The 26,685-nt window shown below is 45.6% G+C and overlaps 2 protein-coding genes across 5 annotated transcripts in view; one reads left to right on the top strand and one right to left on the bottom strand.

The window, feature by feature from the left end:
- TEX28 (testis expressed 28) overlaps positions 1–26,685 on the bottom strand; it is a 54,532-nt gene that overhangs the window by 22,693 nt on the left and 5,154 nt on the right. For 2 of the 4 annotated variants that reach the window (XM_047714825.1, XM_047714827.1), the window contains one exon: positions 8,129–8,269. The exons of the other annotated variants lie outside the window; for them this stretch is intronic. The gene's annotated coding sequence lies outside the window, so the exon portion shown is untranslated. The remainder of the gene's footprint in view (positions 1–8,128; positions 8,270–26,685) is intronic. 4 annotated transcript variants of the gene reach the window in all.
- Positions 1–26,685, top strand: part of TKTL1 (transketolase like 1) — a 30,298-nt gene that overhangs the window by 868 nt on the left and 2,745 nt on the right. The window contains exons 2-10 of the mRNA XM_047714811.1: positions 4,804–4,921; positions 8,369–8,466; positions 9,581–9,772; positions 9,856–9,983; positions 11,393–11,586; positions 13,757–13,921; positions 14,426–14,582; positions 22,255–22,385; positions 24,496–24,579. Coding sequence (XP_047570767.1) covers positions 4,804–4,921; positions 8,369–8,466; positions 9,581–9,772; positions 9,856–9,983; positions 11,393–11,586; positions 13,757–13,921; positions 14,426–14,582; positions 22,255–22,385; positions 24,496–24,579 — 1,267 coding nt within the window. The remainder of the gene's footprint in view (positions 1–4,803; positions 4,922–8,368; positions 8,467–9,580; positions 9,773–9,855; positions 9,984–11,392; positions 11,587–13,756; positions 13,922–14,425; positions 14,583–22,254; positions 22,386–24,495; positions 24,580–26,685) is intronic.

The raw sequence follows: 26,685 nt of genomic DNA, 5'->3' as shown, positions 1-26,685 counted from the left end.
ATTCTTGATCTCAGGGTCGTGAGTTGGAGCCCCATATTGGGCACGGAGAGTATTTTATAAAAATTTCTATTTCTTCTTTGTTCCGCCTTATTGAATTCTATTTCTAGAAACTTCTTAGTTTTTTTTCACATCTCTGAAGGTTTTTTAAAAAGATTTTATTTGAGAGTGCGCGGCGCCCGCTAGGGGGATGGGAAGAGGGAGAAGCACGAGGCCAGGAAGGTGGAGAACCACGAGCGCATGAAGTGGAAGGGGCAGGCGGAGAAGCACGAGTGCAGGAGGAGGGGCGGGGGGAGAAGCACGAGTGCACGAGGCGGGAAAGGCAAAGAAGCACGAATGCACGAAGTGGAAGGGGCAGGCGGAGAAGCACGAGTGCAGGAGGCAGGAAAGGCCAGGAAGCACGAGTGCAGGAGGAGGGGAGGGCGGAGAAGCACGAGTGCACGTGGAGAAGCACGAGTGCACGAGGCGGGAAAGGCGAAGAAGCACGAATGCACGAAGTGGAAGGGGCAGGCGGAGAAGCACGAGTGCAGGAGGAGGGGTGGGGGGAGAAGCACGAATGCACGAAGTGGGAGGGGCGGAGGGAGAAGCACGAATGCACGAAGTGGAAGGGGCAGGCGGAGAAGCACGAGTGCAGGAGGCAGGAAAGGCCAGGAAGCACGAGTGCAGGAGGAGGGGAGGGCGGAGAAGCACGAGTGCACGTGGAGAAGCACGAGTGCACGAGGCGGGAAAGGCGAAGAAGCACGAATGCACGAAGTGGAAGGGGCAGGCGGAGAAGCACGAAGGCAGGAGGAGGGGCGGGCAGAGCAGCCCGAGCGCCCACCCTAGATGGGAAGGGCGGAGAAGCACGAGTGCACGAAGTGGAAGGGGCAGGCGGAGAAGCACGAGTGCAGGAGGAGGGGCGGGCGGAGAAGCACGAGTGCACGAGGCGGGACAGGCGAAGAAACACGAATGCACAAAGTGGAAGGGGCAGGCGGAGAAGCACGAGTGCAGGAGGAGGGGCGGGCAGAGAAGCACGAGTGCACGAGGCGGGAAAGGCGAAGAAGCACGAATGCACGAAGTGGAAGGGGCAGGCGGAGAAGCACGAAGGCAGGAGGAGGGGCGGGCGGAGAAGCACGAGTGCACGAGGCGGGACAGGCGAAGAAACACGAATGCACAAAGTGGAAGGGGCAGGCGGAGAAGCACGAGTGCAGGAGGAGGGGCGGGCAGAGAAGCACGAGTGCAGGAGGAGGGGCGGGCAGAGAAGCACGAGTGCACGAGGCGGGAAAGGCGAAGAAGCACGAATGCACGAAGTGGAAGGGGCAGGCGGGAGAAGCACGAAGGCAGGAGGAGGGGCGGGCGGAGAAGCACGAGTGCACGAGGCGGGAAAGGCGAAGAAACACGAATGCACGAAGTGGAAGGGGCAGGCGGAGAAGCACGAAGGCAGGAGGAGGGGCGGGCGGAGAAGCACGAGTGCACGAAGTGGAAGGGGCAGGCGGAGAAGCACAAGTGCAGGAGGCAGGAAAGGCCAAGAAGCACAAAGGCAGGAGGAGGGGCGGGCAGAGCAGCATGAGCGCCCACCCGAGATGGGAAGGGCGGAGAAGCACGAGTGCAGGAAGTGGAAGGGGCAGGCGGAGAAGCACGAGTGCAGGAGGAGGGGCGGGCAGAGAAGCACGAGTGCAGGAGGCGGGAAAGGCGAAGAAGCACGAATGCACGATGTGGAAGGGGCAGGCGGAGAAGCACGAGTGCAGGAGGACTGGAGAGCGGAGAAGCAAGAGTGCCGAGGTGGGAAGGGTGGAGAAGCACTAACGAGTGCAGGAGGGGAGGGTGGAGAAGCACGAGCGCTTGAAGTGAAAGGGGCAGACGGAGAAGCACGAGTGCAGGAGGGGGGGGGGAGCCAAGAAGCACGAAGGCAGGAGGAGGGGATGGCGAAGCACGAGTGCACGAAGTGGAAGGGGCAGGCGGAGAAGCAGGAGTGCAGGAGGGTGGGGGGAAGCACAGCAGATAGAAAAGCTGACTCCTCGCTGAGCAGGGAGGCTGGTTGTGGGGCTTGATCTCAGGACCCTGGGATTGTGAACTGAGCTATTCAGGTGACAGGAAGCAAGTTGTAGTTTAATTGATTTATTGGCATAGAGTTTTTCACGGTACCATATAGTTCTTTTTATCTCTGTACAGTGGTAATACTCTCTTTGTTTCTGAAATAAAATCTGTAATTTCATGGGACCTTTAGGTGGCTCAGTCAGTTAACTGCTTTCCACTCAGGTCATGATCCCAGGGGCCAGGAATTGAGTACCACGTTGACCTCCTTACTCGGCAGGGAGGCTCCTTCTCCCTCTCCCACTGCCTGCCCTTCTCCCTGCTTGTGCATGCTCGTCCTTGCACCTGCTCTGTCAAATAAATAGTTTTTAAAAAATTAGTAATTTCAAATCTGATTTAGTACATTTTTTAAAAGATATTTATTTATTTATTTATTTACTTGACAGAGATCACAAGTAGGCAGGGGGTGGGGGGGGGAAGGCTCCCCGCTGAGCAGAGAGCTTGATGCGGGGCTCACTCCCAGGACCCTGAGATCATGACCTGAGCTGAAGGCAGAAGCTCAACCCACTGAGCCACCCAGATGCCCCTGCTTTAGTACATTTAAAAACTAAAATTTTTTGGTTTTAGTCTAGCAGAAAAATTTGTTAATTTTATCTTTTCAAAAAACCAACCTTTGTTTTTGTTTTTTCCTGTGGGTTTTCTTGGTCTCTCTGTTCTAACCTTTATTATTCTATCTGGTGTCTTTGGGTTTACTTTTTCTGGTTCTTAGGTTGTAAAGTTAGGGGTTTGATTTCAGATTTTTTTAAAGATTTTATTTATTTATTTGACAGAGAGAGATCACAAGCAGACAGAGAGGCAGGCAGAGAGAGAGAGGGAAGCAGGCTCCCCACTGAGCAGAGAGCCCAATGTGGGATTTGATCCCAGGACCCTGAGATCATGACCTGAGCCGAAGGCAGCGGCTTAACCCACTGAGTCACCCAGGCGCCCTGATTTGAGATCTTTTTTAATGTAAGCACTCACAACTGTCAATTTCTTAGCACTGCTTTTGCTGTATTCCATAAAATTTGGTACGCTGTGTTTCTATTTTCATTTTTCTTTAAGTATTTTCTAATTTCTGTTTTCTTCTTTGACCCATTGGTTAAGAGTGTAGTGCTTAATTTCCACAAATGTGTGGATTTTCCAGTTTTCTTTTATTAACTTCTAATTTCTGTATTAGTGGAATAAAATGTTCTGCATGGTATCTCTTTTAAAATCTTATTTTCCATTTTGAGCTTTGATATTAAAAGTACAGTTTACATGAGTTTAAGACCTGTATGTTTTGGGATTTTCTTTTACACTTCTTGCTTTTTTCATCAAAATTAATAGTGGTTTGGCTTTGTACAAGATTTCTCTAGTAATTTTTATTTATTTGAATTTTAAAGATATCTAACAATTTTTAAAACCTTATCCACTTATGGGCGTCTGGGTGGCTCAGTCAGCTAAGTGGCTGCCTTCTGCTCAGATCATGATCCCAAGGGCCTTGGATCAAGCCCCGCATCAGGCTCCCTGCTTCACAGAGAGCCTGATTCTCCCTCTCCCTTTGCCTGCCACTCTGCCTATTTGTATTCTCTCTCTGTCAAATGAACAAAATCTTTTTTTTTAAGATTTTTATTTATTTGACAGAGAGAGATCACAAGCAGGCAGAGGCAGGCAGAGAGAGAGGGGAAAGCAGGCTCCCCGCTGAGCAGAGAACCCAGGGAGGGGCTCGATCCCAGGACCCTGAGATCATGACCCGAGCTGAAGGCAGAGGCTTAACCCAGGCGCCCCATGAACAAAATCATTTGAAAAGAACAAAAACAAAACCTTATCCACTTAGGGAATACCTGCAAGGCAAAAGGTTTAAGTCTCCATTTTCTAATAGTGAACTTTGAAAGAAGAGGTTGTTAACGTACGTGAGCTGGACCTGGGATCTCATCCCACATTGGCCTCCTTGCACGGCAGGCAGTCCGCTTCTCCCTCTCTCTCTGCCTGTCCCTCCTCTTGCTTGTGTTCTCTCCCCCAGCCACCCTCGTCTGTCTCTGACAAATAAAATCTTTTTTTAGAAAGTTTTTTTGTTTGATGTAGTCCCACTTGTTTTTTATTGCGTTCCTTGTGGTTTAGTTGTCCTATCCAAAAAAAAGTCAGTATGAGGACCCATGTCAAGGTTTTTTCCTGCTTTCTTCTAGGCATCTGATGGTTTCTGGTCTTACATTTAAGTCTTAATTTATTTCAAGTTAACTTCTGTGAGTGGTGTAAGGTAGGATTTCTATTTTCATGTTTCCACATGTGACTATCCAGTTTTCCCAGCACCATTTATTGAAGAGACTGCCCTTTCTCCATTGAGTATTCTTGGCTCCTTTATCAAATATTAGTTTTTCATGTACGCATGGGTTTATTTCTGCTTTATGGTGTTTTTACTTAATGATATTACAGATAAACTCAAGTAAATTAAAGAATACTCAAGTGCTTACGGAGTCACTAGGTGAACTTGCCCCAAGTATACAGGTGCTCCATTGATAGAGGGGGGTAGTCTTGGAGATCTTTCTCTCCACGGGGAGAGGTTAGGAGGTTACTGGGCCTTACAGCATCCTTAAAAGTTATGATCTTGGGAGGCAGTGGCCCCGAATCCCTTTTCCTTGACTGGATTCTTCCATGCCTGGGAAAAATGACTGCTGCTCCAGTCTGAGGAGTCTGTGTACTAAAAGGTCTCCTGCCCCGTGTCCCTGGTGAGTCACTTACCTGTGAGAAATGACCTGTGCTGTGTCTGTCTTTAAGCCACCCCACATCATGCAGCAGTGCTGCTGAGATCATGTCCGTGCTGTTCTTCCACATCATGAGATACAAACAGGAGGATCCAGAGAACGCAGATAATGATCGTTTCATCCTCTCCAAGGTAAGCCAGCGCAGGAGCCCAGGGCCTGTTCAGATGCTTACTTTTAAAAAATCCTTTTAAAAGCTACTGTATGGCAACAAGGCCTGAAATGGGCTCTGCTGATCTTTTTGGTTCTTCCTTCTTTGCCTCATGTCTTAGTCTGTTTAGTCTGCTATAACAAAATAACCACAGATTGGGTGGCTTATAACAATAGAAATTTATTTCTAACAGTTTTGGAGGCTGAAAGTCCAAGGTCAGGGTCACATGGTCACACTCTGGTAAGGGTCTTCTTCCTGGTTGCAGATTTGTTATATTCTCACATAGCAGAAGGGGAAGTAATCTATCTACGGCCTCTTTTATAAGGGTTCTAATCTCATCTGTGGGGGTTCTGCGCTTGTGACCTAATCACCACCCAAAGCCCCCCCACCTCCTAATACCATCACCTTGGGCCTTAGGTTTTCAACATACAGGTTTTGGGGGACACAGATATTCAGACCACAGCATCTCACAAAGATCTAAAAAGTGTTCTAGCAAAGATTACAGTGGTGGGAAGGATGACTTAATGGCAACTGGCTCCACTTTTTTCCCATCTTTGGTGCCCTGCCTTATCCCACCTAGCACCAAAGCCCCCCTCGACCTATCATGCTCTAATACTTTGCCACCTGGATAGAGGTGGGCAGCAGTGGATCTGACTTACTTGAGCCTCAAGGAAAATTGAGCTTAATTTGGGGAGACATCATCCACTTGTCAGTTACATTTATTTTCCCTATCTCTGTAGATCTGATCTGATACAATGGGGATCTTTCTCATTATACTAAGTATAATACCAGGTACTTCATGATTTGGGGGAACAGGAAAGAGGAGTAATTTAAAAGCAAGGTCAACCTAGAAGAACATGCAGTTCTTTTGATGCTATCTGAAAGTTTGCTGTGTCCTAATAAGCAAAACATTTAAAATTCAATTGGTACAGCACCATGTATAAACAGAAACCCCATATGTGGGCTGTGGGAATTAGTTTAAAGAATAAAGACAGGTGCTTAGGTGGCTCAATCAGTTGAGTGTCTGACTCTTGATCTCAACTCACGTCTTGATCTCATGGTCGTGAGTTCAAGCCCCATACTGGGCTCCACACTGGACATGGAGCCTACTTAAAAAAGAATAAAGTCAGAATATGGGTGTGAGTGGAGTATCTGGGGTCATAATTTTGACCATGCCCTCGGGTCTGAAACGTAATCTCAAATGAGGTTTGGCAAAAAAATAAACTAAAATTTGTGAGTGTGTGTGTAGAAAGAACAAGATGAAGCAAAAATGGCCCATTGGCAGTGAATCAAGGTGAAGAGTATATGGGACTTCAGTGTGTTATTCTCAAAACTTTTCTATAAGCTTCACCTTCCTTCACAATGAAAATCAAACAAATGAAGATGTACAAACACAGTGTGAACATTCAGATCCCTGGTTTAAAAAGTCAGATGGCTAGAGTATCACATAACTGCTGCTATTGTGTTCACAGTCATTGGCCTGAACAGTGAAGAGGCAGTCTGGTGTGCAGTAGCAGGCTGTGCACTGTTTAGCTGTCAGAACTTAAATGCTCATCAGATTTCAGAAACAGAATTAGGAGGAAGGAGAAAGCACATAGCGTAGTCCATCTTGGCATTGGCTGAGAATGGAATAAGTGGACTTGCTACAGCAAAGGAGCCGAGGTCCTCACAGCTGGTGCTCCTGGGGCATGAACGTGCAGTGCAGACAACTGTGGTAGGAGGCCCACCGTTAAGACCTAGCAGTATCAGGATTGCTGGCTGTGAATCACTGTGGAAGCTTGCGGGGAGGGTCTTGTGATTCCCCCAATCCCCACCACTAGGCCTTTACTTTTGTTTTAATGGCTGTGGTTTTCTTCAGTCAAGCAGGCAGGGTAGAAACCAAAAAAGGCCTTTTAAAAACTCTTTCTTGAAGCATACTTTGTGCCAGAACAAAGGTGAGAAATCCCACCTGAGGGGGAAGTCTTTCTGAGTGCACACAGTACCTCATATGCGTTTTTATTCTAGCTCTTGTCCCCCCTAAAGTATGAGTGTATCCCCCTACACCCAGCATAAGGATTCTTACGGAAGAAAAGGGAACCCATGTGGCAATACTTCCATGGTGCCAGGTATCGTGCAGGTGCCTGCTAGTTTTCTCAATCAGTCCTACAGCCCCCTGCTGCCTGACAGTGGTTCTTCATTGTACCCCAAAAATGAAGAATCCTTGAAGAAGTGAGCTTATTTACTGCCCCCCCTCCCTGCCCGCTTTAAAGCCAGAGGGAAGCAGAGTGGGTCTGAGTGCAGAGCCCAGACTCAGTCCAAGGGCACACAAACAACTGTGGGCCAGACCTTATGGATGGGAGTAACGCTAGGAATCGTGGGGTGGAAGACAGCTTCAGTGGGAGGGTTCTGCTGGGCTAAGAATACAGAACAGAGATGGAGTCTCTAGGGGCACAAAGCATGTGAAGAAAAGTTCGAGGAGATTAAGAACCCTGGGAGGAGCAGAGAAATAGGGTGGAGCTGGACGGGGAGGGATGAGACTAACAAGTCCCACTGGCCTGTCTTTGGTAGCAACAACAACCTAATGATTTGTTTGAATGGAGCTGACTCTTGCATGGTGAGAAGGGTGAGACAAGAAACCTAGATAATCAGCACATCCGATGGGGGCGGAGTGGACAGGCTAGTGCAGGAACTTGGGCTCTGATTGGCAGGAGTTGGGAGAGACCTTGGACCAGTCTCTGCAGGGTGGTGAGCGGAAAGGGTTTAACGGGCTCCCCCTGGTGGCTGTGTTGAGAATAGCTTTGGTGGGGGAGTTGGGAGGTCACTGCAGTGACAAAGTCAAAAGATGTGGCCAGTTCAAGGTGGTGGCAGGGGAAGCACTGAATAAGTTCAGTGTGTCTTTGGAAGCTTGGGACCTTTGGCACCGCCCTGTGGCACCCAGAGGGTATTTTCTCCATGAGATAAAGATAGCCTGTGCGTAGGCACAGGAGGAGGGGAGAGGAAGAGTAGTGGTATAGTGATTCATTTCTGGCATTTCTAGATGACCGCTTCTGAAATCTCATTTGACCTGAGGTTTTACAAACCAGGGAAATTGCAATCTTCTTCAGTGTTTTTGGTTTCTATTTAAGAACCCACATTCTCCAAAAAGATTGAACATCTGGTTTGTTCATGACTAGATAAAAGACCTTATGAAAATGGCAAGGCTCATGCTTACGTTTTCTGCTTTGCTCCTGGGCTCTGTTGAGGCTACTGTGTGTAGAGAAATTGTCAGTCTGGATGTCCTCACAGGTCCACTTGACCTGGATTTACAGTGACTCCCCCTGTCTTGGTGATGTTGATCCCAGACTTGGGGTGCCTGTAAGTGTAGGAAAGAGTTAGATACCCCAAAGTGTGGGAGGGGCCATTCCAAAGAACAGCCTGTGCATCTAGGTTCATTTGATCCCTTCTTTTACAGAGGCTGTCGTTTGTTGATGTGGCAACTGGATGGCTCGGGCAAGGACTGGGGGCCGCTTGCGGGATGGCATATACTGGCAAGTACTTTGACAAAGCAAGGTGAGGCACTTACCCAGCAACTGCTTACCTGGCTCCACCCCATTCCTCAGGCCCCTTGGCTTTATTTATGGTGTATTAGTTTGGGAAGTTAGTAATTGTTTTTAAAGTTCAGACTACCAAATGTTCAAGCAGAAAAGAAATCGTGTTTCTGTAAACTGTTCTAGCTTCTCTGGTTGGGTTCTGTAGTATAGAAACTGGTTTACTTCCATTATTTTCCAAGAACGATCGCTTTCTGTTTTTCATCTCTCCGTGAGCTTCATGATACAGTGACTAGCTGGTGCACTTGTACAAGGGACGCATACAGTAATAATCAAAGGGCTTGGGCGCCTGGTGGCCCAGTGGGTTAAGCCTCTGCCTTCGGCCCAGGTCATGATCTCAGGGTCCTGGGATGGAGCCCTGCATCAGGCTCTCTGCTCAGTGAAGAGCCTGCTTCCGCCTCTCTCTCTGCTTGCCTGTCTGCCTGCTTGTGATCTCTCTCTGTCAAACAAATAAATAGAAATCTTTTAAAGAAATAATAAAAAATTTTTAAAAATAATCGAAAGGGTTCTTTTTCTACAGGGCCTCTTTCATTTCTCATGACTGCCTCTATTAGCCCCTATCCTGTGGTTTAATCAACAATTTTTTTAAATTTTGCAGCATTTTTGTGGGGCATGGGTTGTGTTTTATTGGTATTAACATTTTTCTGTTTTTGTTGAGGAGAAAATTTACAGTTTACAACAGAATATATGCTCCTGAAGTAGACTGTTTTGATTGTTACGATTATCATAAATACATTTGTAAGGACAGAAATAGAAGATGGTAGTGCTTAAAATGAAGCTTACTGAGAAATTATATTTAAAATGTCATTTGGGTGTTTTCTCCCCATCCCCTCTTGTTTGTGGATCGCAGAGAAGTGGCAGAAGAATGTTAGAATGAGAAAACTTGCCAAAGTTGAAGTCCATTTTATGAGGTCCAAATTTTTAAAGCTGTGTTTCTGTAACTGTCCAGTTTGGACAGAATTGACAATGTGAAGCAACTATTTGTTCCTTCGTTTCCCTCCATAATATCTATTTGCCTGAGTGACCCAGAAGATCGCTGAGCACAGTCTTTCTTAACATTTCTTGGCTTGCCCCAGCTACCGCGTGTTCTGCCTCATGGGAGATGGCGAGTCCTCCGAAGGCTCCGTCTGGGAGGCGTTGGCTTTTGCTTCCCACTACAATCTGGACAATCTTGTGGCTGTCTTCGACGTGAACCGCCTGGGCCACAGTGGCGCCCTGCCCCCCGAGCATTGCATAGAAGTCTATCAGAAGCGCTGTGAAGCCTTTGGGTAACTGTGTCCTGTTTTATGTCACCTTCTTTCTGCCCAGTCCCCCATTCACCTTGTAACCTGGCCTTCTCCCGGGTTGGCAGGTGGAATACTTACGTGGTGGACGGCCGCGACGTGGAGGCGCTGTGCCAGGTGTTCTGGCAGGCGAGTCAGGTGAAGAACAAGCCCACTGCTGTGGTTGCCAAGACCTTCAAGGGCCGGGGCATTCCAAGTAAGCAAATGTTTCTTTTTTGCTTAGGGTTATTAAAAACATCTGTGTGCATAGCGATGTGGCAGAAGGAGGCTCATGATGGCAAGGCAGGCCAACTGGCTTAGTGTTCAGAGATGATGCCTGTTAATATGTGCTGGAGGCTCTTGCTTCCCTTAGCCCTTATAGGTAGCAGGTCTGATTAGGATCAGAGGGGAAGCGCAGACCCCCAGCACAAGAGCAATGATTTTTTGTGTGCTGGAGGGAGTGGCTAGGAGGGCAGTCCATCAGTTAGAGAACTGGTAGAGAGTGATCTGCACAGAAGTGCAGCGTGAGAAAGAGTGCTACTGTGCACATAAGCAGACAAGCCAATAAGGGCCTGCATATGTGCAGGCACTATTGCCTGTGCCCATGCTGTCTTGGAGGATACAGAAGGAGCTAGAGAAGCAGCACCTGTGGAACTGAGGGTCAGGGAAGGAAGGGCATTTTGAAAGTCTTAAATTCTTGCAGATTTCAAAGCTGACACCTGAACTTATTCAAGTATAAGAGTTGCAAAGGGTGTGTGGTTGCTCCGTGTTTTCATCAGTGCTTTAGAATAAAGCTGTTTTGGGGGCACCTGGGTGGTTCAGTGGGTTAAAGCCTCTGCCTTCGGCTCGGGTCATGATCCCAGGGTCCTGGGATTGAGCCCTGCATCAGGCTCTCTGCTCAGCAGGGAGCCTGCTTCCTCCTCTCTCTCTGCCTGCCTCTCTGCCTACTTGTGATCTCTGTCAAATAAATAAATAAAATCTTAAAACAAAAAAAAACTGTTCTGTGACTCCTCCCTAAGACAGAAGCTTAACTATGGTTCCCCAGTTCAGTAAATGACCACTGAACCAGTTTGCTCCTGGGAGAATTCTGGGTATTCTCTTTGCCTTCGCTTCTCCCCTGTGGGCCCCCTACATGGAAATCCGGCCTGTCATCAGTTCTGATGGCTTCTGCTCCTACAGTAAGTATATCTCAGACCTGTTCCCTGCTATGTCCTATGCTCAGACCTGTGTTTTCACTCCTTAATTATAGTCTCCCCAGGCCAGTCTCCACGTGACCACTGTGGCGATCTTTCTACATTTAAGAACTGACCAGTCACCTCCCCTCTCCAAATTCCTCTGTGTTTTCCTGTCTTGCTTCTGACAAAACCCAAACTCTTTATACCCACAGGATATTCCAAGGTCGCCCTGCCTGTCTCTCCAGCCTCATCTCGCACTCTCTTCCCTCCATTTACCAGCGTGTGGGCCAGAGGCCTCCCCCGAGAGCTGCTGGGATGTTTCAGGCTGTCCCGCGAGGCTGCAGCTGCGGTGCCAGCTCGGGCTCCCTTTTTGCCAGGTTTCTGCTCCTGTGACTCTGGTGGACACTCAATTACATATACTTAGGAACGAATGTCTTTTATTGGGTTGCAGGTGTTGAAGATGCAGAAAATTGGCATGGAAAGCCAATGCCAAAGGAAAGAGCTGATGCAATTATCAAACTCATTGAGAGCCAGATACAGACTAACAAGAATCTTGACCCAAAGCCCCCTATTGAAGACTCGCCTCAAATCAACATCACGGATATAGAAATGAGCTCTCCGCCTGCTTACAAAGTCGGCGAGCAGGTAGGCAAACTATATTGTTCTCATTTTTAAATACACGACAGGACTCTTCATGTACTCTAATCTCCATGGGTGAACCAGTTATTAGATCGCATGACATGTAACTTAAAGGTTATAAGTAATAGAGGTGGTTTTAGTATCTTTTACCATTTTTTAAAATTTATTTGATAGAGACATCACAAGCAGGCAGAGAGAAAGGGGGGAAGCAGGCTCCCTGCTGAGCAGAGAGCCTGATGCGGGGCTCAATCCCAGGACCCTGGGATCATGACCTGAGCCGAAGGCAGAGGCTTAACCCACCGAGCCACCCAGGCATACCATCTTTTACTATTTTTTTTAAGATTTTCCTTTTTTTTTTTTTTTTTAGATTTTATTTATTTATTTGACAGAGAGATCACAAGCAGGCAGAGAGGCAGGCAGAGAGAGAAGAGGAAGCAGGCTCCCCGCCGAGCAGAGAGCCCGACGCGGGGCTCGATCCCAGGACTCTGAGACCACGACCCGAGCCGAAGGCAGCGGCCCAACCCACTGAGCCACCCAGGCGCCCCAGATTTTACTTATTTTTGAGAGAGAGTGCAAGCAAGCATGAGCGGGAGGGAGGGGGCAGAGGAAGAAGCCCCTATTTGTTAAGCATCTGACTCCTGGTTTCGGCTCAGGTCATGATCTCAGAGATGTGAGATCAAGCCCCACATCAGGTTCTGAGCTGGGCATGGAGCCTACTAGAGAATTTCTCCCTCTCTTTCTCCCTGCCCTTCCCTCCCCTCCAAAAAACATTAAGTGTTCAGACGAATGAAAAAAAAAGACAAGCAAAGTTTTTTTTTTTTTTTTTTAATAATAGCTTTACTGGGGCACCTGGGTGGCTCAGTGGGTTAAAGCCTCTGCCTTTGGCTCAGGTCATGACCCCAGGGTCCTAGGATCGAGCCCCGCATCGGGCTTTCTGCTCGGCAGGGAGCCCTCTTCCTTCTCTCTCTCTGCCTGCCTCTCTGCCTACTTGTGATCTCTCTCTGTCAAATAAATAAATAAAATCTTTTAAAAAAATAATAGCTTTATTGAGAAATGATTCCCTATATTACAATCATCCATTTGAAGTGTATAGTTTAATGGTTTTAAGCATATAAACAGAATCCTGAAACTATCCAAAGGAACCTCCCCCCACCAGGGTGCCTGGGTGGCTCAGTCTATTAAGCATCTCCCTTGGGCTCAGGTCATGATCCTGGGATCCAGTCCCGAATTGAGCTCCCTGCTCAGTGGGGAGCCTGCTACTCCCTCTCCCTCTGACCGTCTCCCCCCAAATCGTGCTCGCTTGCTCTCTCAAATAAATCTTTAAAAAAACTCACACCCATTAGCAGTCATTGTCCATTCCAACCAGGCCCAGTAACTACTCATCTACATTCTGTTTCTGTAAAGTTGCTTGTTCTGGATATTTCCTATAAAGAGTGTCATATAATATAACTTTTTGTCTGATTTCTTTGTCTTAACACAGTGTTCTCAAGGTCTATCCTTGTGGCATGTACAGTGTTCCATTTTATGAATATACCATACATTTTGTTTACCTTTTCAATCCTTGATGGATGTTTGTGTTGTTTTTACCTTTTGGCTGTTGTGAATACTGCTGCTTTGAACATTTGTGTGCAAGTTTTTGCTGAGATACATTTTTCTCTTGGGTATATAGCTGGGAGTAGAACTGCTGGGTCATGTGGTAATTCTCTGTTTAATGTTTTGAGGAAGTGCCAAACCTTGATTTCTAATAGAAAAATGCAATAATGTGACGATGTCCGTTCTCCCCTAAATTAATTCATAAATTCAGTCCAATGTCAAATAATATGCTAATAGAATTTTTTATTACTGGTATCATGATTCTAAAGTTTTACATTTTTTTTTGCAGTTAGCCTTATTGGTTTTATAGTTTAAAAAGTCAACAGGCATTTGCATTTGGTGACATTTAAGTTTTTTGGTAAACTATATGAATGGGGCAGAAGAATAAGTTTATTTTTGAGAATTGATACCCAGTTAGTCAGGTATGCATTTAAGATGGGCTAGCAACCCATTTTTAAAACCCTAAAGGAGATTATTGGTAAATCACAAATTTGTTTCTAAGATAGAAGACAACTGGTAATCCAAAAAATTTCACCTTCCTTCTAAATTTGCTCTAAGAAACTCCACTGTTTGACTTTTCCAGATAGCTACTCGGAGAGCATGTGGTTTGGCTCTGGCTAAGCTGGGCCATGCAAATGATAGAGTCATTGTGCTGGATGGTGACACCAAGAACTCCACCTTCTCAGACATATTCAAGAGAGAACACCCTGAGCGCTTCATTGAATGTTTCATTGCTGAGCAGAACATGGTGTGTGCGTGTGCTGTGGGTGTCCCTTTTCGGTCTTCTCACTGACAGTGGCCTGCTGGGCCCAGGAGGCAAGCCCCATATTATGGTTTTTCTTTCTACTTACAAAAGCAAAGGAACTGGAGAATAAATGTCTCTGAGGAAACAAGTAGAGAGTAGCCAGGCAATTTGTGGGGTGCCTTATGGGACCACTAGGAAGGGAATAGTAGACAGAACCATCTCCAGGTATACTAAGGACAGCAGGCCGAGTCACAGCCACGACACCAAGGCTCTAGGCCCAAAGTATCCCAAGCTTGTCAGCAGCTTTAGGTGTTAGGAAGATCTGTCAGCACAGAGGTAGCATTCCCTCCTGCTACCAGTTGCCTGGAGCCAAGCAGGGACCCCCTTTAGATGGGTATCCACAGCCAGCTAGCCATGTCCCTGCCTCCGCCAGCCCGCACATTCATTCATGGTGCTTCTCTGGCAGCCGTTCCAGGGGTGTTCTGATTCGTCTCCTTTACGTTGCAGGTGAGCGTGGCACTGGGATGTGCCACCCGTGGTCGGACCGTTGCTTTTGCTAGCACCTTCGCTGCCTTCTTGACCCGAGCATTTGATCAAATTCGGATGGGAGCCATCTCTCAAATCAACATCAATCTTATTGGGTCCCACTGTGGGGTATCTGTTGGTATGCATTCTTAATACTCTCCTCTTGCTAGCCTTTTTCCTTTACAGAGAAAGATTAGCATGTGAGTGGTTGACCTGTGAATGTACTTGGGGGTTCCATAATGTTTGATTATTTCTTTTTTTTTTAATTTTTTTAAATTTTTATTAATTTTATTTTTTATAAACATATATTTTTATCCCCAGGGGTACAGGTCTGTGAATCACCAGGTTTACACACTTCACATCACTCACCATAGCACATACCCTCCCCAGTGTCCATAATCCCACCCCCCTCCCAACCCCCCTCCCCCCATCAACCCTCAGATTAAGAGATTAAGAGTCACTTATGGTTTGTCTCCCTCCCAATCCCATCTTGTTTCATTTACTCTTCTCCTACCCCCTTAACCCCCCATGTTGCATCTCCTATCCCTCATATCAGGGAGATCATATGATAGTTGTCTTTCTCCGATTGACTTATTTCACTAAGCATGATACCCTCTAGTTCCATCCACGTGGTCGCAAATGGCAAGATTTCATTTCTTTTGATGGCTGCATAGTATTCCATTGTGTATATATACCACATCTTCTTTATCCATTCATCTGTAGATGGACATCTAGGTTCTTTCCATAGTTTGGCTATTGTAGACATTGCTGCTATAAACATTCGGGTGCACGTGCCCCTTCGGATCACTACGTTTGTATCTTTAGGGTAAATACCCAGCAGTGCAATTGCTGGGTCATAGGGTAGTTCTATTTTCAACATTTTGAGGAACCTCCATGCTGTTTTCCAGAGTGGTTGCACCAGCTTGCATTCCCACCAACAGTGTAGGAGGGTTCCCCTTTCTCCACATCCTCGCCAGCATCTGTCATTTCCTGACTTGTTAATTTTAGCCATTCTGACTGGTGTGAGGTGATATCTCATTGTGGTTTTGATTTGTATTTCCCTGATGCTAAGAGATATGGAGCACTTTTTCATGTGTCTGTTGGCCATCTGGATGTCTTCTTTGCAGAAATGTCTGTTCATGTCCTCTGCCCATTTCTTGATTGGATTATTTGTTCTTTGGGTGTTGAGTTTGCTAAGTTCTTTATAGATTTTGGACACTAGCCCTTTATCTGATATGTCATTTGCAAATATCTTCTCCCATTCTGTCAGTTGTCTTTTGGTTTTGTTCACTGTTTCCTTTGCTGTGCAAAAGCTTTTGATCTTGATAAAATCCCAATAGTTCATTTTTGCCCTTGCTTCCCTTGCCTTTGGCGATGTTCCTAGGAAGATGTTGCTGCGGCTGACGTCGAAGAGGTTGCTGCCTGTGTTCTCCTCAAGGATTTTGATGGATTCCTTTCTCACATTGAGATCCTTCATCCATTTTGAGTCTATTTTCGTGTGTGGTGTAAGGAAATGATCCAATTTCATTTTCTGCATGTGGCTGTCCAATTTTCCCAACACCATTTATTGAAGAGGCTGTCTTTGTTCCATTGGACATTCTTTCCTGCTTTGTCAAAGATTAGTTGACCATAGAGTTGAGGGTCCATTTCTGGGCTCTCTATTCTGTTCCATTGATCTATGTGTCTGTTTTTGTGCCAGTGCCATGCTGTCTTGATGATGACAGCTTTGTAATAGAGCTTGAAGTCCGGAATTGTGATGCCACCAACTTTGGCTTTCTTTTTCAGTATTCCTTTGGCTATTCGAGGTCTTTTCTGGTTCCATATAAATTTTAGGATTATTTGTTCCATTTCTTTGAAAAAAAAATGGATGGTACTTTGATAGGAATTGCATTAAATGTGTAGATTGCTTTAGGTAGCATAGACATTTTCACAATATTTATTCTTCCAATCCAGGAGCATGGAACATTTTTCCATTTCTTTGTGTCTTCCTCAATTTCTTTCATGAGTACTTTATAGTTTTCTGTGTATAGATTCTTAGTCTCTTTGGTTAGGTTTATTCCTAGGTATCTTATAGTTTTGGGTGCAATTGTATATGGGATGGACTCCTTAATTTCTCTTTCTTCTGTCTTGTTGTTGGTGTAGAGAAATGCAACTGATTTCTGTGCATTGATTTTATATCCTGACACTTTACTGAATTCCTGTACAAGTTCTAGCAGTTTTGGAGTGGAGTCTTTTGGGTTTTCCACATATAGTATCATATCATCTGCAAAGAGTGATAGTTTGACTTCTTCTTTGCCAATTTGGATGCCTTTAATTTCCTTTTTTTGTCTGATTGCTGAGGCTAGGACTTCTAGTACTATGTTGAATAGCAGTGGTGATAATGGACATCCCTGCCGTGTTCCTGACCTTAGCGGAAAAGCTTTCAGTTTTTCTCCATTGAGAATGATATTTGCGGTGGGTTTTTCATAGATGGCTTTGATAATATTGAGGTATGTGCCCTCTATCCCTACACTTTGAAGAGTTTTGATCAGGAAGGGATGCTGTACTTTGTCAAATGCTTTTTCAGCATCTATGGAGAGTATCATATGGTTTTTGTTCTTTCTTTTCTTTTTTTTTTTTTAAAGATTTTATTTATCCATTTGACAGAGAGATCACAAGCAGGCAGAGAGGCAGGCAGAGAGAGAGGAGGAAGCAGGCTCCCCGCCGAGCAGAGAGCCCGATGCGGGGCTCGATCCCAGGACTCTGAGATCATGACCTGAGCCGAAGGCAGCGGCTCAACCCACTGAGCCACCCAGGCGCCCCTCTTGTTCTTTCTTTTATTAATGTGTTGTATCACATTGATTGATTTGCGGATGTTGAACCAGCCTTGCAGCCCTGGAATAAATCCCACTTGGTCGTGGTGAATAATCCTTTTAATGTACTGTTGAATCCTATTGGCTAGTATTTTGGCGAGAATTTTCACATCTGTGTTCATCAAGGATATTGGTCTGTAGTTCTCTTTTTTGATGGGATCTTTGTCTGGTTTTGGGATCAAGGTGATGCTGGCCTCATAAAATGAGTTTGGAAGTTTTCCTTCTATTTCTATTTTTTGGAACAGTTTCAGGAGAATAGGAATTAGTTCTTCTTTAAATGTTTGGTAGAATTCCCCCGGGAAGTCATCTGGCCCTGGGCTTTTGTTTGTTTGGAGATTTTTGATGACTGTTTCAATCTCCTTACTGGTTATGGGTCTGTTGAGGCTTTCTATTTCTTCCTGGTTCAGTTGTGGTAGTTTATATGTCTCTAGGAATGCATCCATTTCTTCCAGATTGTCAAATTTGTTGGCGTAGAGTTGCTCATAGTATGTTCTTATAATTGTCTGTATTTCTTTGGTGTTTGTTGTGATCTCTCCTCTTTCATTCATGATTTTATTTATTTGGGTCCTCTCTCTTTTCTTTTTGATAAGTCTGGCCAGGGGGTTATCAATCTTATTAATTCTTTCAAAGAACCAGCTCCTAGTTTCATTGATTTGTTCTATTGTTTTTTTGGTTTCTATTTCATTGATTTCTGCTCTGATCTTTATGATTTCTCTTCTCCTGCTGGGTTTAGGGTTTCTTTCTTGTTCTTTCTCCAGCTCCTTTAGGTGTAGGGTTAGGTTGTGTACCTGAGACCTTTCTTGTTTCTTGAGAAAGGCTTGTACCGCTATATATTTTTCTCTCAGGACTGCCTTTGTTGTGTCCCACAGATTTTGAACTGTTGTGTTTTCATTATCATTTGTTTCCATGAATTTTTTCAATTCTTCTTTAATTTCCTGGTTGACCCATTCATTCTTTAGAAGGATGCTGTTTAGTCTCCATGTATTTGGGTTCTTTCCAAATTTCCTCTTGTTGAGTTCTAGCTTCAGAGCATTGTGGTCTGAAAATATGCAGGGAATGATCCCAATCTTTTGATACCGGTTGAGACTTGATTTAGGACCAAGAATGTGATCTATTCTGGAGAATGTTCCATGTGCACTAGAGAAGAATGTGTATTCTGTTGCTTTGGGATGAAATGTTCTGAATATATCTGTGATGTCCATCTGGTCCAGTGTGTCATTTAAGGCCTTGATTTCCTTGTTGATCTTTTGCTTGGATGATCTGTCCATTTCAGTGAGGGGAGTGTTAAAATCCCCTACTATTCTTGTATTCTTGTCGATGTGTTTCTTTGATTTTGTTATTAATTGGTTTATATAGTTGGCTGCTCCCACGTTAGGGGCATAGATATTTAAAATTGTTAGATCTTCTTGTTGGACAGTTCCTTTGAGTATGATATAGTGTCCTTCCTCATCTCTTATTATAGTCTTTGGCTTAAAATCTAATTGATCTGATATAAGGATTGCCACTCCTGCTCTCTTCTGATGTCCATTAGCATGGTAAATTCTTTTCCACCCCCTCACTTTAAATCTGGAGGTGTCTTCGGGTTTAAGATGAGTTTCTTGTAGGCAACATATAGATGGGTTTTGTTTTTTTATCCATTCTGATACCCTGTGTCTTTTGATTGGGGCATTTAGCCCATTAACATTCAGGGTAAGTATTGAGAGATATGAATTTAGTGCCATTGTATTGCCTGTAAGGTGACTGTTATTGTATATTGTCTCTGTTTCTTTCTGATCTACTACTTTGAGGGTCTCTCTTTGCTTAGAGGACCCCTTTCAATATTTCCTGTAGAGCTGGTTTGGTGTTTGCAAATTCTTTCAGTTTTTGTTTGTCCTGGAAGCTTTTAATCTCTCCTTCTATTTTCAATGATAGCCTAGCTGGATATAGTATTCTTGGTTGCATGTTTTTCTCATTTAGTACTCTGAATATATCATGCCAGCTCTTTCTGGCCTGCCAGGTCTCTGTGGATAAGTCTGCTGCCAATCTAATATTTTTACCATTGTACGTTACAGACTTCTTTTCCCGGGCTGCTTTCAGGATCTTTTCTTTGTCACTAAGACTTGTCAATTTTACTATTAGGTGACGGGGTGTGGACCTATTCTTATTGATCTTGAGGGGGCTTCTCTGAACCTCCTGGATTTTGATGCTTGTTCCCTTTGCCAATAATTCTCTCCAATATACCTTCTGCTCCCCTCTCTGTTTCCTCTTCTTCTGGAATCCCAATTATTCTAATGTTGTTTCGTCTTATGGTGTCACTTATCTCTCGAATTCTCCCCTCGTGGTCCAGTAGCTGTTTGTCCCTCTTTTGTTCAGCTTCTTTATTCTCTGTCATTTGGTCTTCTATGTCGCTAATTCTTTCTTCTGCCTCATTTATCCTAGCCGTCAGAGCCTCCATTTTTGTTTGCACCTCATTAATAGCTTTTTTTATTTCAACTTGGTTAGAGTTTAGTTCTTTTATTTCTCCAGAAAGGGCTTTTATGTCTCACGAGAGGTTTTCTCTAATATCTTCCATGCCTTTTTTGAGCCCAGCTAGAACCTTGAGAATCGTCATTCTGAACTCTGGATCTGACATATTACCAATGTCTGTATTGATTAGGTCCCTAGCCTTTGGTACTGCCTCTTGTTCTTTTTTTTGTGGTGAATTTTTCCGCCTTGTCATTTTGTCCAGATAAGAGTATATGAAGGAGCAAGTAAAATACTAAAAGGGTGGCAACAACCCCAGGAAAATATGCTTTAGCCAAATCAGAAGAGATCCCAAGTCGTGGGGCGGGGAGAAAGGGGATAAAAAGAGGTTCAGAAAGAAAGAAAAAAAAATTAAAAAAAGAAAACCAATAAAGAAAAAGTATAAAAAGGAAAAAAATATATATATTAAACTAGTTAAAAATGTTAAAGAAAAGGGTAAAAGTTAAAAAAATTTAGAAGAAGAAAAAAAATTGAAAAAGAAAAAAAAAAATTAAATTAACTGCAAGGCTAAAGAATCACGGGGAGAAAGCCATGAGTTCCGTGCTTTGCTTTCTCCTCCTCTGGAATTCCGCTGCTCTCCTTGGTATTGAAACTGTGCTCCTTGGTAGGTGAACTTGGTCCTGGCTGGGTTTCCCGCAGATCTTCTGGGGGAGGGGCCCGTTGTAGTGATTCTCAAGCGTCTTTGCCCCAGGCGGAGTTGCACCGCCCTTACCCGGGGCCGCGCTGAGTCATCCGCTGGGGTTCGCTTTCGGGAGCTTTTGTTCCCTGAGCGCTTTCCGTAGAGTCCGGAGGACGGGAATAAAGATGGCGGCCTCCCGGTCTCCGGCCCGGAGGAGCCGAGAGCCCGGGGCCCCACTCCTCAGTGCGCCCTCAGAGAACAGCGCCCAATGACTCCCGTCACCCTGGCCTCCGGCCGCGCTCCGAGCTGACCGAGCCTGCGATCCGTTCAAGGTAACCCCGAGCTGGGAGTCACTCCTCGGCTCTGTCTCTGTAGCCGGCTTCCCCGTTCTAATACCGGTAAGCTCTGCGACACTGAGACACCCCCGATCCTTCTGCGACCCTGCGGGACCTGAGGCCGCGCTGACCCTGCGTGGGCTTCACCCCAGCCAAGCCTCTGGAGCGATGTCCCTCAGCGGAACAGACTTTTAAAAGTCCCGATTTTGTGCTCCGTTGCTCCGCCGCTCGCCGGGAGCCGGCCCCTCCCCCCGCGGTCTATCTTCCCGTGGCTTTCGATTCACTTCTCCGCCAGTCCTACCTTTCAGATAGTGGTTGATTTTCTGTTTCTAGAGTTGCTGTTCTTCTTCTCTTCATTCTCCCGTTGGATTTGTAGGTGTTTGCAATCTTTAGATAAGCTATCTAGCTGATCTCCCGCTACCTGAAGTCGTCTCAGCTGCTACTTCTCCGCCATCTTGACTCCCAGCTGTTTGATTATTTCTAATCTGTCTTTTTTCCTGCTGTGTTATATTTTAAAAGTTCCAGACACTCTGGGTTACTTTTGAGAGGATTTCTTGGTGTTACTGTAAAGTAAGTGCCCACTCTTTCAGTCATTGAGAAACAATGATCAGACTTTCTTTCTGCTCTTAGTGTGGTGCCCTTTGTCTAAGCGGGGACAAGCAGCATGAGTCCAGGAAGTGAGGAGCACAGATTGCCATGGCTTTCTGCCTAGGCTGAGCTGTCTGGTCAGATGGAAATGGAACCCTTGAAGAGTGGGATACAGAGGAGTGGGGCTGAGGGAAATATAGCTCTGGGGCATTAACCTGGCAGGACAGGCTAGATGGAAGCAAGGAGAAACAGGAAGTTGGAAAAAGGATTGAGATGTGGTGTGTATTAGCAGTAGATAGAAAGTGAGGGTTACTCTGTGAGAGTCTGAACAAAGAGGTCAACATGGCTGACAGGTGGAGGAGTCCAAAATTGCACAAAAAGTTTTTTTAAAAAATGGTCTTCAGTAATTTCTTGCTTCAGAGACATCAGGAGATTGTGTTCATGAATGACAAAAATGACAAGAAAGATGAGGTGCCCGGTGTGCCTGTGGTGGCGTAGGTCCTCGCGGTAGATGTGACAATTTGTGTACACTGCTAGAATGCTGGAGGGGAACAGGGCCAGAAGTGCACTTTGAGAGTCCTCTCTGGGACTTCCTGGGAGAAGTCTCTCAACGGGCAGATGCCATGTGCAGAGTCGGGGAGAGCGAGGCCCGTAGCTTTTCAGGACTGAGCCTGCCCCAGACTCCAGACTGGCCCAGAGTCTTTGCCTGGGGCAGGTGTGTCTAAGTACTAAAATCAGTCAGCTAAGTGACACAGTCGCTCTAGGTCCAACCGGAGGAGCTAGGGTCCTGAAATTAGATAGTTGTCCCAGGCAAGGCACCGTGCACAGTAATAGTCCTTTCTTAGCTGCAAGAGCTAGGCTGTCGTGGCATATGTTGGGCTTTCTTTTTGCACAGCTGTGGCTTTGCTTTCTCAGGTGAAGATGGTCCCTCCCAGATGGCCCTGGAGGATCTGGCCATGTTCCGATCCATTCCCAACTGCACGGTTTTCTACCCGAGTGACGCCACCTCAACGGAGCATGCTGTTCTCCTGGCAGCGAATACCAAGGTATTTTTAAGGGGACATTGGTTCAGGCAGAAAATGCTTTTGGGGTGTGCTACTAGTTTGCTACTGATTGTTGGGTTTCTCCCGTTTTTCTCAGTATATAGATAATAGATATTCATTACAGAAGATAATGGAGGATTTAAAAAAAAAAGAAAATGAACAATTGTGGGCGCCTGGGTGGTTCAGTGGGTTAAAGCCTCTGCCTTCAGCTCAGGTCATGATCCCAGTCATGATCCCAGGGTTCTGGGTTTGAGCCCCACACCGGGCTCTCTGCTCGGCAGGGAGCCTGCTTCCTCCTCCCTCTCTCTGCCTGCCTCTCTGCCTACTCTCTCTTTGTCAAATAAATAAAATCTTAAACAAAAAAGAACAATTATTCAGAAGTGATGACACACATAAAACATGAACACAGTCATGTTGTGAAAGTGCAAAACAACGCCAGACAGCATCTGATGGCCCATACGGGGCAGGGCTCAGCATGAGAAATGAGGGTGCTCTGAAGGCTCCAAGAAGTGGGGGACTGTCAGCAATGTCACAGGAGTAGGCTCCAGCAGGAAGCTGTCGAATGCCGCTCTTAGATACACCTCATGGTGTCACCACCTTTTGACATCCGGAAAGCTGAAGAGTACCCAGTGTCTCCACTGCAAACAAACCTCAGAGTCCTCAGACCTGGTCTGCCCTCTGAACATCTTAGAAGGGCAAGAGTGTGGATTCTGCCCCCACTTGTTCCTCCTCAAGTTTCACACAAGGACAGCAGACGTACTCACCCTGATTCTTGTCTAGAACCCAGCTACAGGGACGACTAGAGACCAGAGTCTGCACTTTTTCATCTGTTCCAACTGATGGTCACCAGACTCCCATCCTTACCCATCCTTGCACCTACCCAAGGCCCTGCAGAGACAGCCCTAGGCATGGGTGGGATAGGTTATGTAAGTTCCTAAGCATTTCCGACTCATTAGAGGCCTAGGATTCTTTGGCTTTTTTTTTTTTTTTTAAACCTAAGTGAGCTCACACTGTATGTATTGTTCTGTATTTTTTTACTTACTACATCCTGGAAGTTGCTTTATGACTGTGCATATATAGAGTGATCTCTGTGTGCTGCAAGATTCAATTTCTCGAAAGTTCATAAGAGGCAAAGGTGTGGTGATAGAAATTAGTGGTTGCTTTTCAGGTGGGGAGAGTGGAGAGAGACATGAGGAAACTTTCTGGCATGTGCAAATGTTATTCATATTTGGGTGATGGTTACATGGTATATGCCTTTGTCAGAATTCGTGGAGTACTGCAATTAAGTAAACTTTATCTCAGTAAAAACACTGAATAGAATTGATTTATGATGTGAAGGGATGAACAGAACAAGTATTCCTAAACTAATATGTCCTTTTATAGTGTATAGAAACTTCAGACACTTGAGTATTCATTTATGCAGTATGTGTTCAAGAATGTGCTTACTTACATTTCTCATTGGTAAGATAGTCTTTTTATATTCTAGTGTGTAAGGTATTTCTAAGAATGAAGTATTACAAGTTGTGGCAAAAATGAGTTGCTTAACTTAGCTTTCTGTTAAATGTGAGTCCATGCTATGGCCTGAATTTGTGTTCTGTGGGGACCGAACAAGTCCGCGTATTTAAGAAAGCTTTCCTCCCGTTGCATGTGACAGCACAGAGAGTTTGTCGCTGGCGGCGTCTGTCTGGATCCTGCGTAGGCTTTTGCCTGGCTTGGTAGTAATCTGATCCGGTGACGCTGACCTGTTTGCCAGTGGTTGTAGACGCTTATTCTTTACTCCAAAATGTTCGCTTCATTTTTAGTAAAAAGAACTGTTTAGGTTTCTTCCTTCTGCCCTTTTTAAAACAGGTTTATTAGGGGCGCCTGGGTGGCTCAGTGGGTTGAGCCGCTGCCTTCGGCTCAGGTCATGATCTCAGGATCCTGGGATCGAGTCCCGCATCGGGCTCTCTGCTCAGCGGGGAGCCTGCTTCCCCCCGCTCTCTGACTGCCTCTCTGTCTACTTGTGATCTCTCTCTGTCAAATAAATAAATAAAATCTTAAAAAAAAATAAAACAGGTTTATTAGTTGACATTTAGTTTGATTTTTTTAATGTGCCTCTGGTGTTATGCCCTAGGGGATGTGCTATGTCCGGACCAGCCGACCAGAAACCGCGGTTATTTACGACCCACAAGAAAGCTTTGCGATCGGACAGGCCAAGGTAAGGCCTTAAAAGCTCTCCAGTGTCTTCCAGTGTCCCTTCATGTGGAGACAAGTGGTCTGAAGCTAGCACTAGCTATCCCCACAGTCAAGGCTTGATCTGTTCTTCATTTTTGTTTGTTTGTTTTAATTAACCTTTGCCTGCTTTTGCTCAGAAAGGAACATTCTACCACTGTCAGTGGAGGTAAAGTTTTCTGTTATCCAGAGGAGTTTCCTTTTTTTTTTTTTTTTTTAAACTTGTAAGGATAAAGTGGTAACAACTTAAAGGTACTTGAGGTTTTGGGGTGTAAATTACCACAGCCTCAAGCAAAACAAGTAATAGAACCCATTTCAAATTAATAGTAGATCTATTAGACTGGGATTTTACAGATCCAAGCCAAGAATAAAAGGGAACATGAATGGGGCACCTGGGTGGTTCAGTGGGTTGAGCCTCTGCCTTCAGCTCAGGTCATGGTCTCAGGGTCCTGGAATCGAGCCCCGCATCGGGCTCTCTGCTCGGCAGGGAGTCTGCTTCCTCCTCTCTCTCTGCCTGCCTCTGTGTGTACTTGTGATCTCGGGTCAAATACATAAATAAAATCTTTTTTTAAAAAAGGGACATGAGGGACATCTGGGTGGCTCAGTTGGTTAAGCAGCTGCCTTCGGCTCAGGTCATGATCCCAGCGTCCTGGGATCGAGTCCCACATCGGGCTCCTTGCTTGGCGGGGAGCCTGCTTCTCCCTCTGCCTCTGCCTGCCATTCTGTCTGCCTGTGCTTGCTCTCTCTCCCTCTCTCTCTGACAAAAAAAAAAAAAAAGGGACATGAATGCATTGCCCACGGGCCTGATAAAGGCGCTAGCATCACTGCGCACTCCCGATCTTCTGTGTTCTCACAGGAGCCCTAGAAGCACAGACTTAGCAGCAACCCTGAGTTGTAGATGAGAGAGAAGGTGAGCAGCTTAGTCAGGATACACAGTCGTGAGTGGCAAGACGGAAACTCAGACCCAGGCATTGACCTGGCCTCTGTTGGGACCACATGTGCAGAAAACCAGTGGAGTCTGTGGTGAAAATAACTGGCTCTGCTCCACCACTTGGAGAGGAGGGCTTACAGGTGTTTGGGCATGTTTCCTTCCTGCCTTTTGAAGGCTGAGCAGGGAGCCTGATATGGAGTTTGATCCCAGGATGACCCAAGCCAAAGGCAGATACTTAAGGACTGAACCACCCAGGCACCCCAATAGCCAGAAGTCATTGTTTCTAGTGCTCAGAATAACTGAGCAATGATTGGCTTTCGTGCCACAAAAAGCAGGTATATGCAGAACAGTCCATGACCTGCTACTCGGTAGCTGGGCGTCATTGAATGAGAAAGCAGCAGTACTCACCTCCAGTGTTAGCTACAGATTTTGCCGTTCCCCACCCACACTCCCACACTGAAACTCAAGGCCATATGTTTGCCTCTGAGGTTGGAGGTGTGGGTGGGGGTCTCAGAGACATCATGTGATTTGCAGAGCTTTTTCAAAGCCTGTCTTTTTTTCTCCCCAATATTTGCCCCATCCTGACAAAATGAAGTTTCCAAATGGTAAAGGATGTGAGTTAAAATGTGTCTCATAATGTGCATGGCATGGATAATTCAAGAGCTAGGCTTTGCAAAGAGGACTTGAGGGGCGAGTGTGCGTGTTTATATGTATGCATATGAAAAGGCTAGAACATTTCAAAGAATGGGGTGGCTTAGAAGCCCTGAATATTTGTACTGTCAGCAATGGTTCTTAAGCTACAAGGAGACCTATACAAAGGGCTGAAATGAATAATTTCAGATGCCTTTGGTTGGGTGGCTTTGGAGTAAATAAAACTCTATGAAAAAAGGCTAGTGCCCTATCTTTGCTTGCAGAAGAGCAAGCGGTTCAGAGTGTGGGCTTTGATGTCAGATGGGCCTGGCTGCTAGTCTCTAAGCTGGGCAAGTTTTTCCCACTCTGAGATTCATTCTCGCCAGCCACAGAATGAGCCCCCAGTGCATTGGCCTTAAAAAGGGCGCTTGGGCATGCAAGGTCCTTGGCACAGAGCATGTTGCAAATGCCCCAAAATGATCCCCCATTAACTTGTTCATTATCAGAGTCCAGTCTGTGTAGATGTCCCAA

Source organism: Lutra lutra, chromosome X (assembly GCF_902655055.1).
Source record: "Lutra lutra chromosome X, mLutLut1.2, whole genome shotgun sequence".
Taxonomy (NCBI): Eukaryota; Metazoa; Chordata; class Mammalia; order Carnivora; family Mustelidae; genus Lutra; species Lutra lutra.
This window is presented reverse-complemented; position numbering and strand designations above follow the sequence as displayed.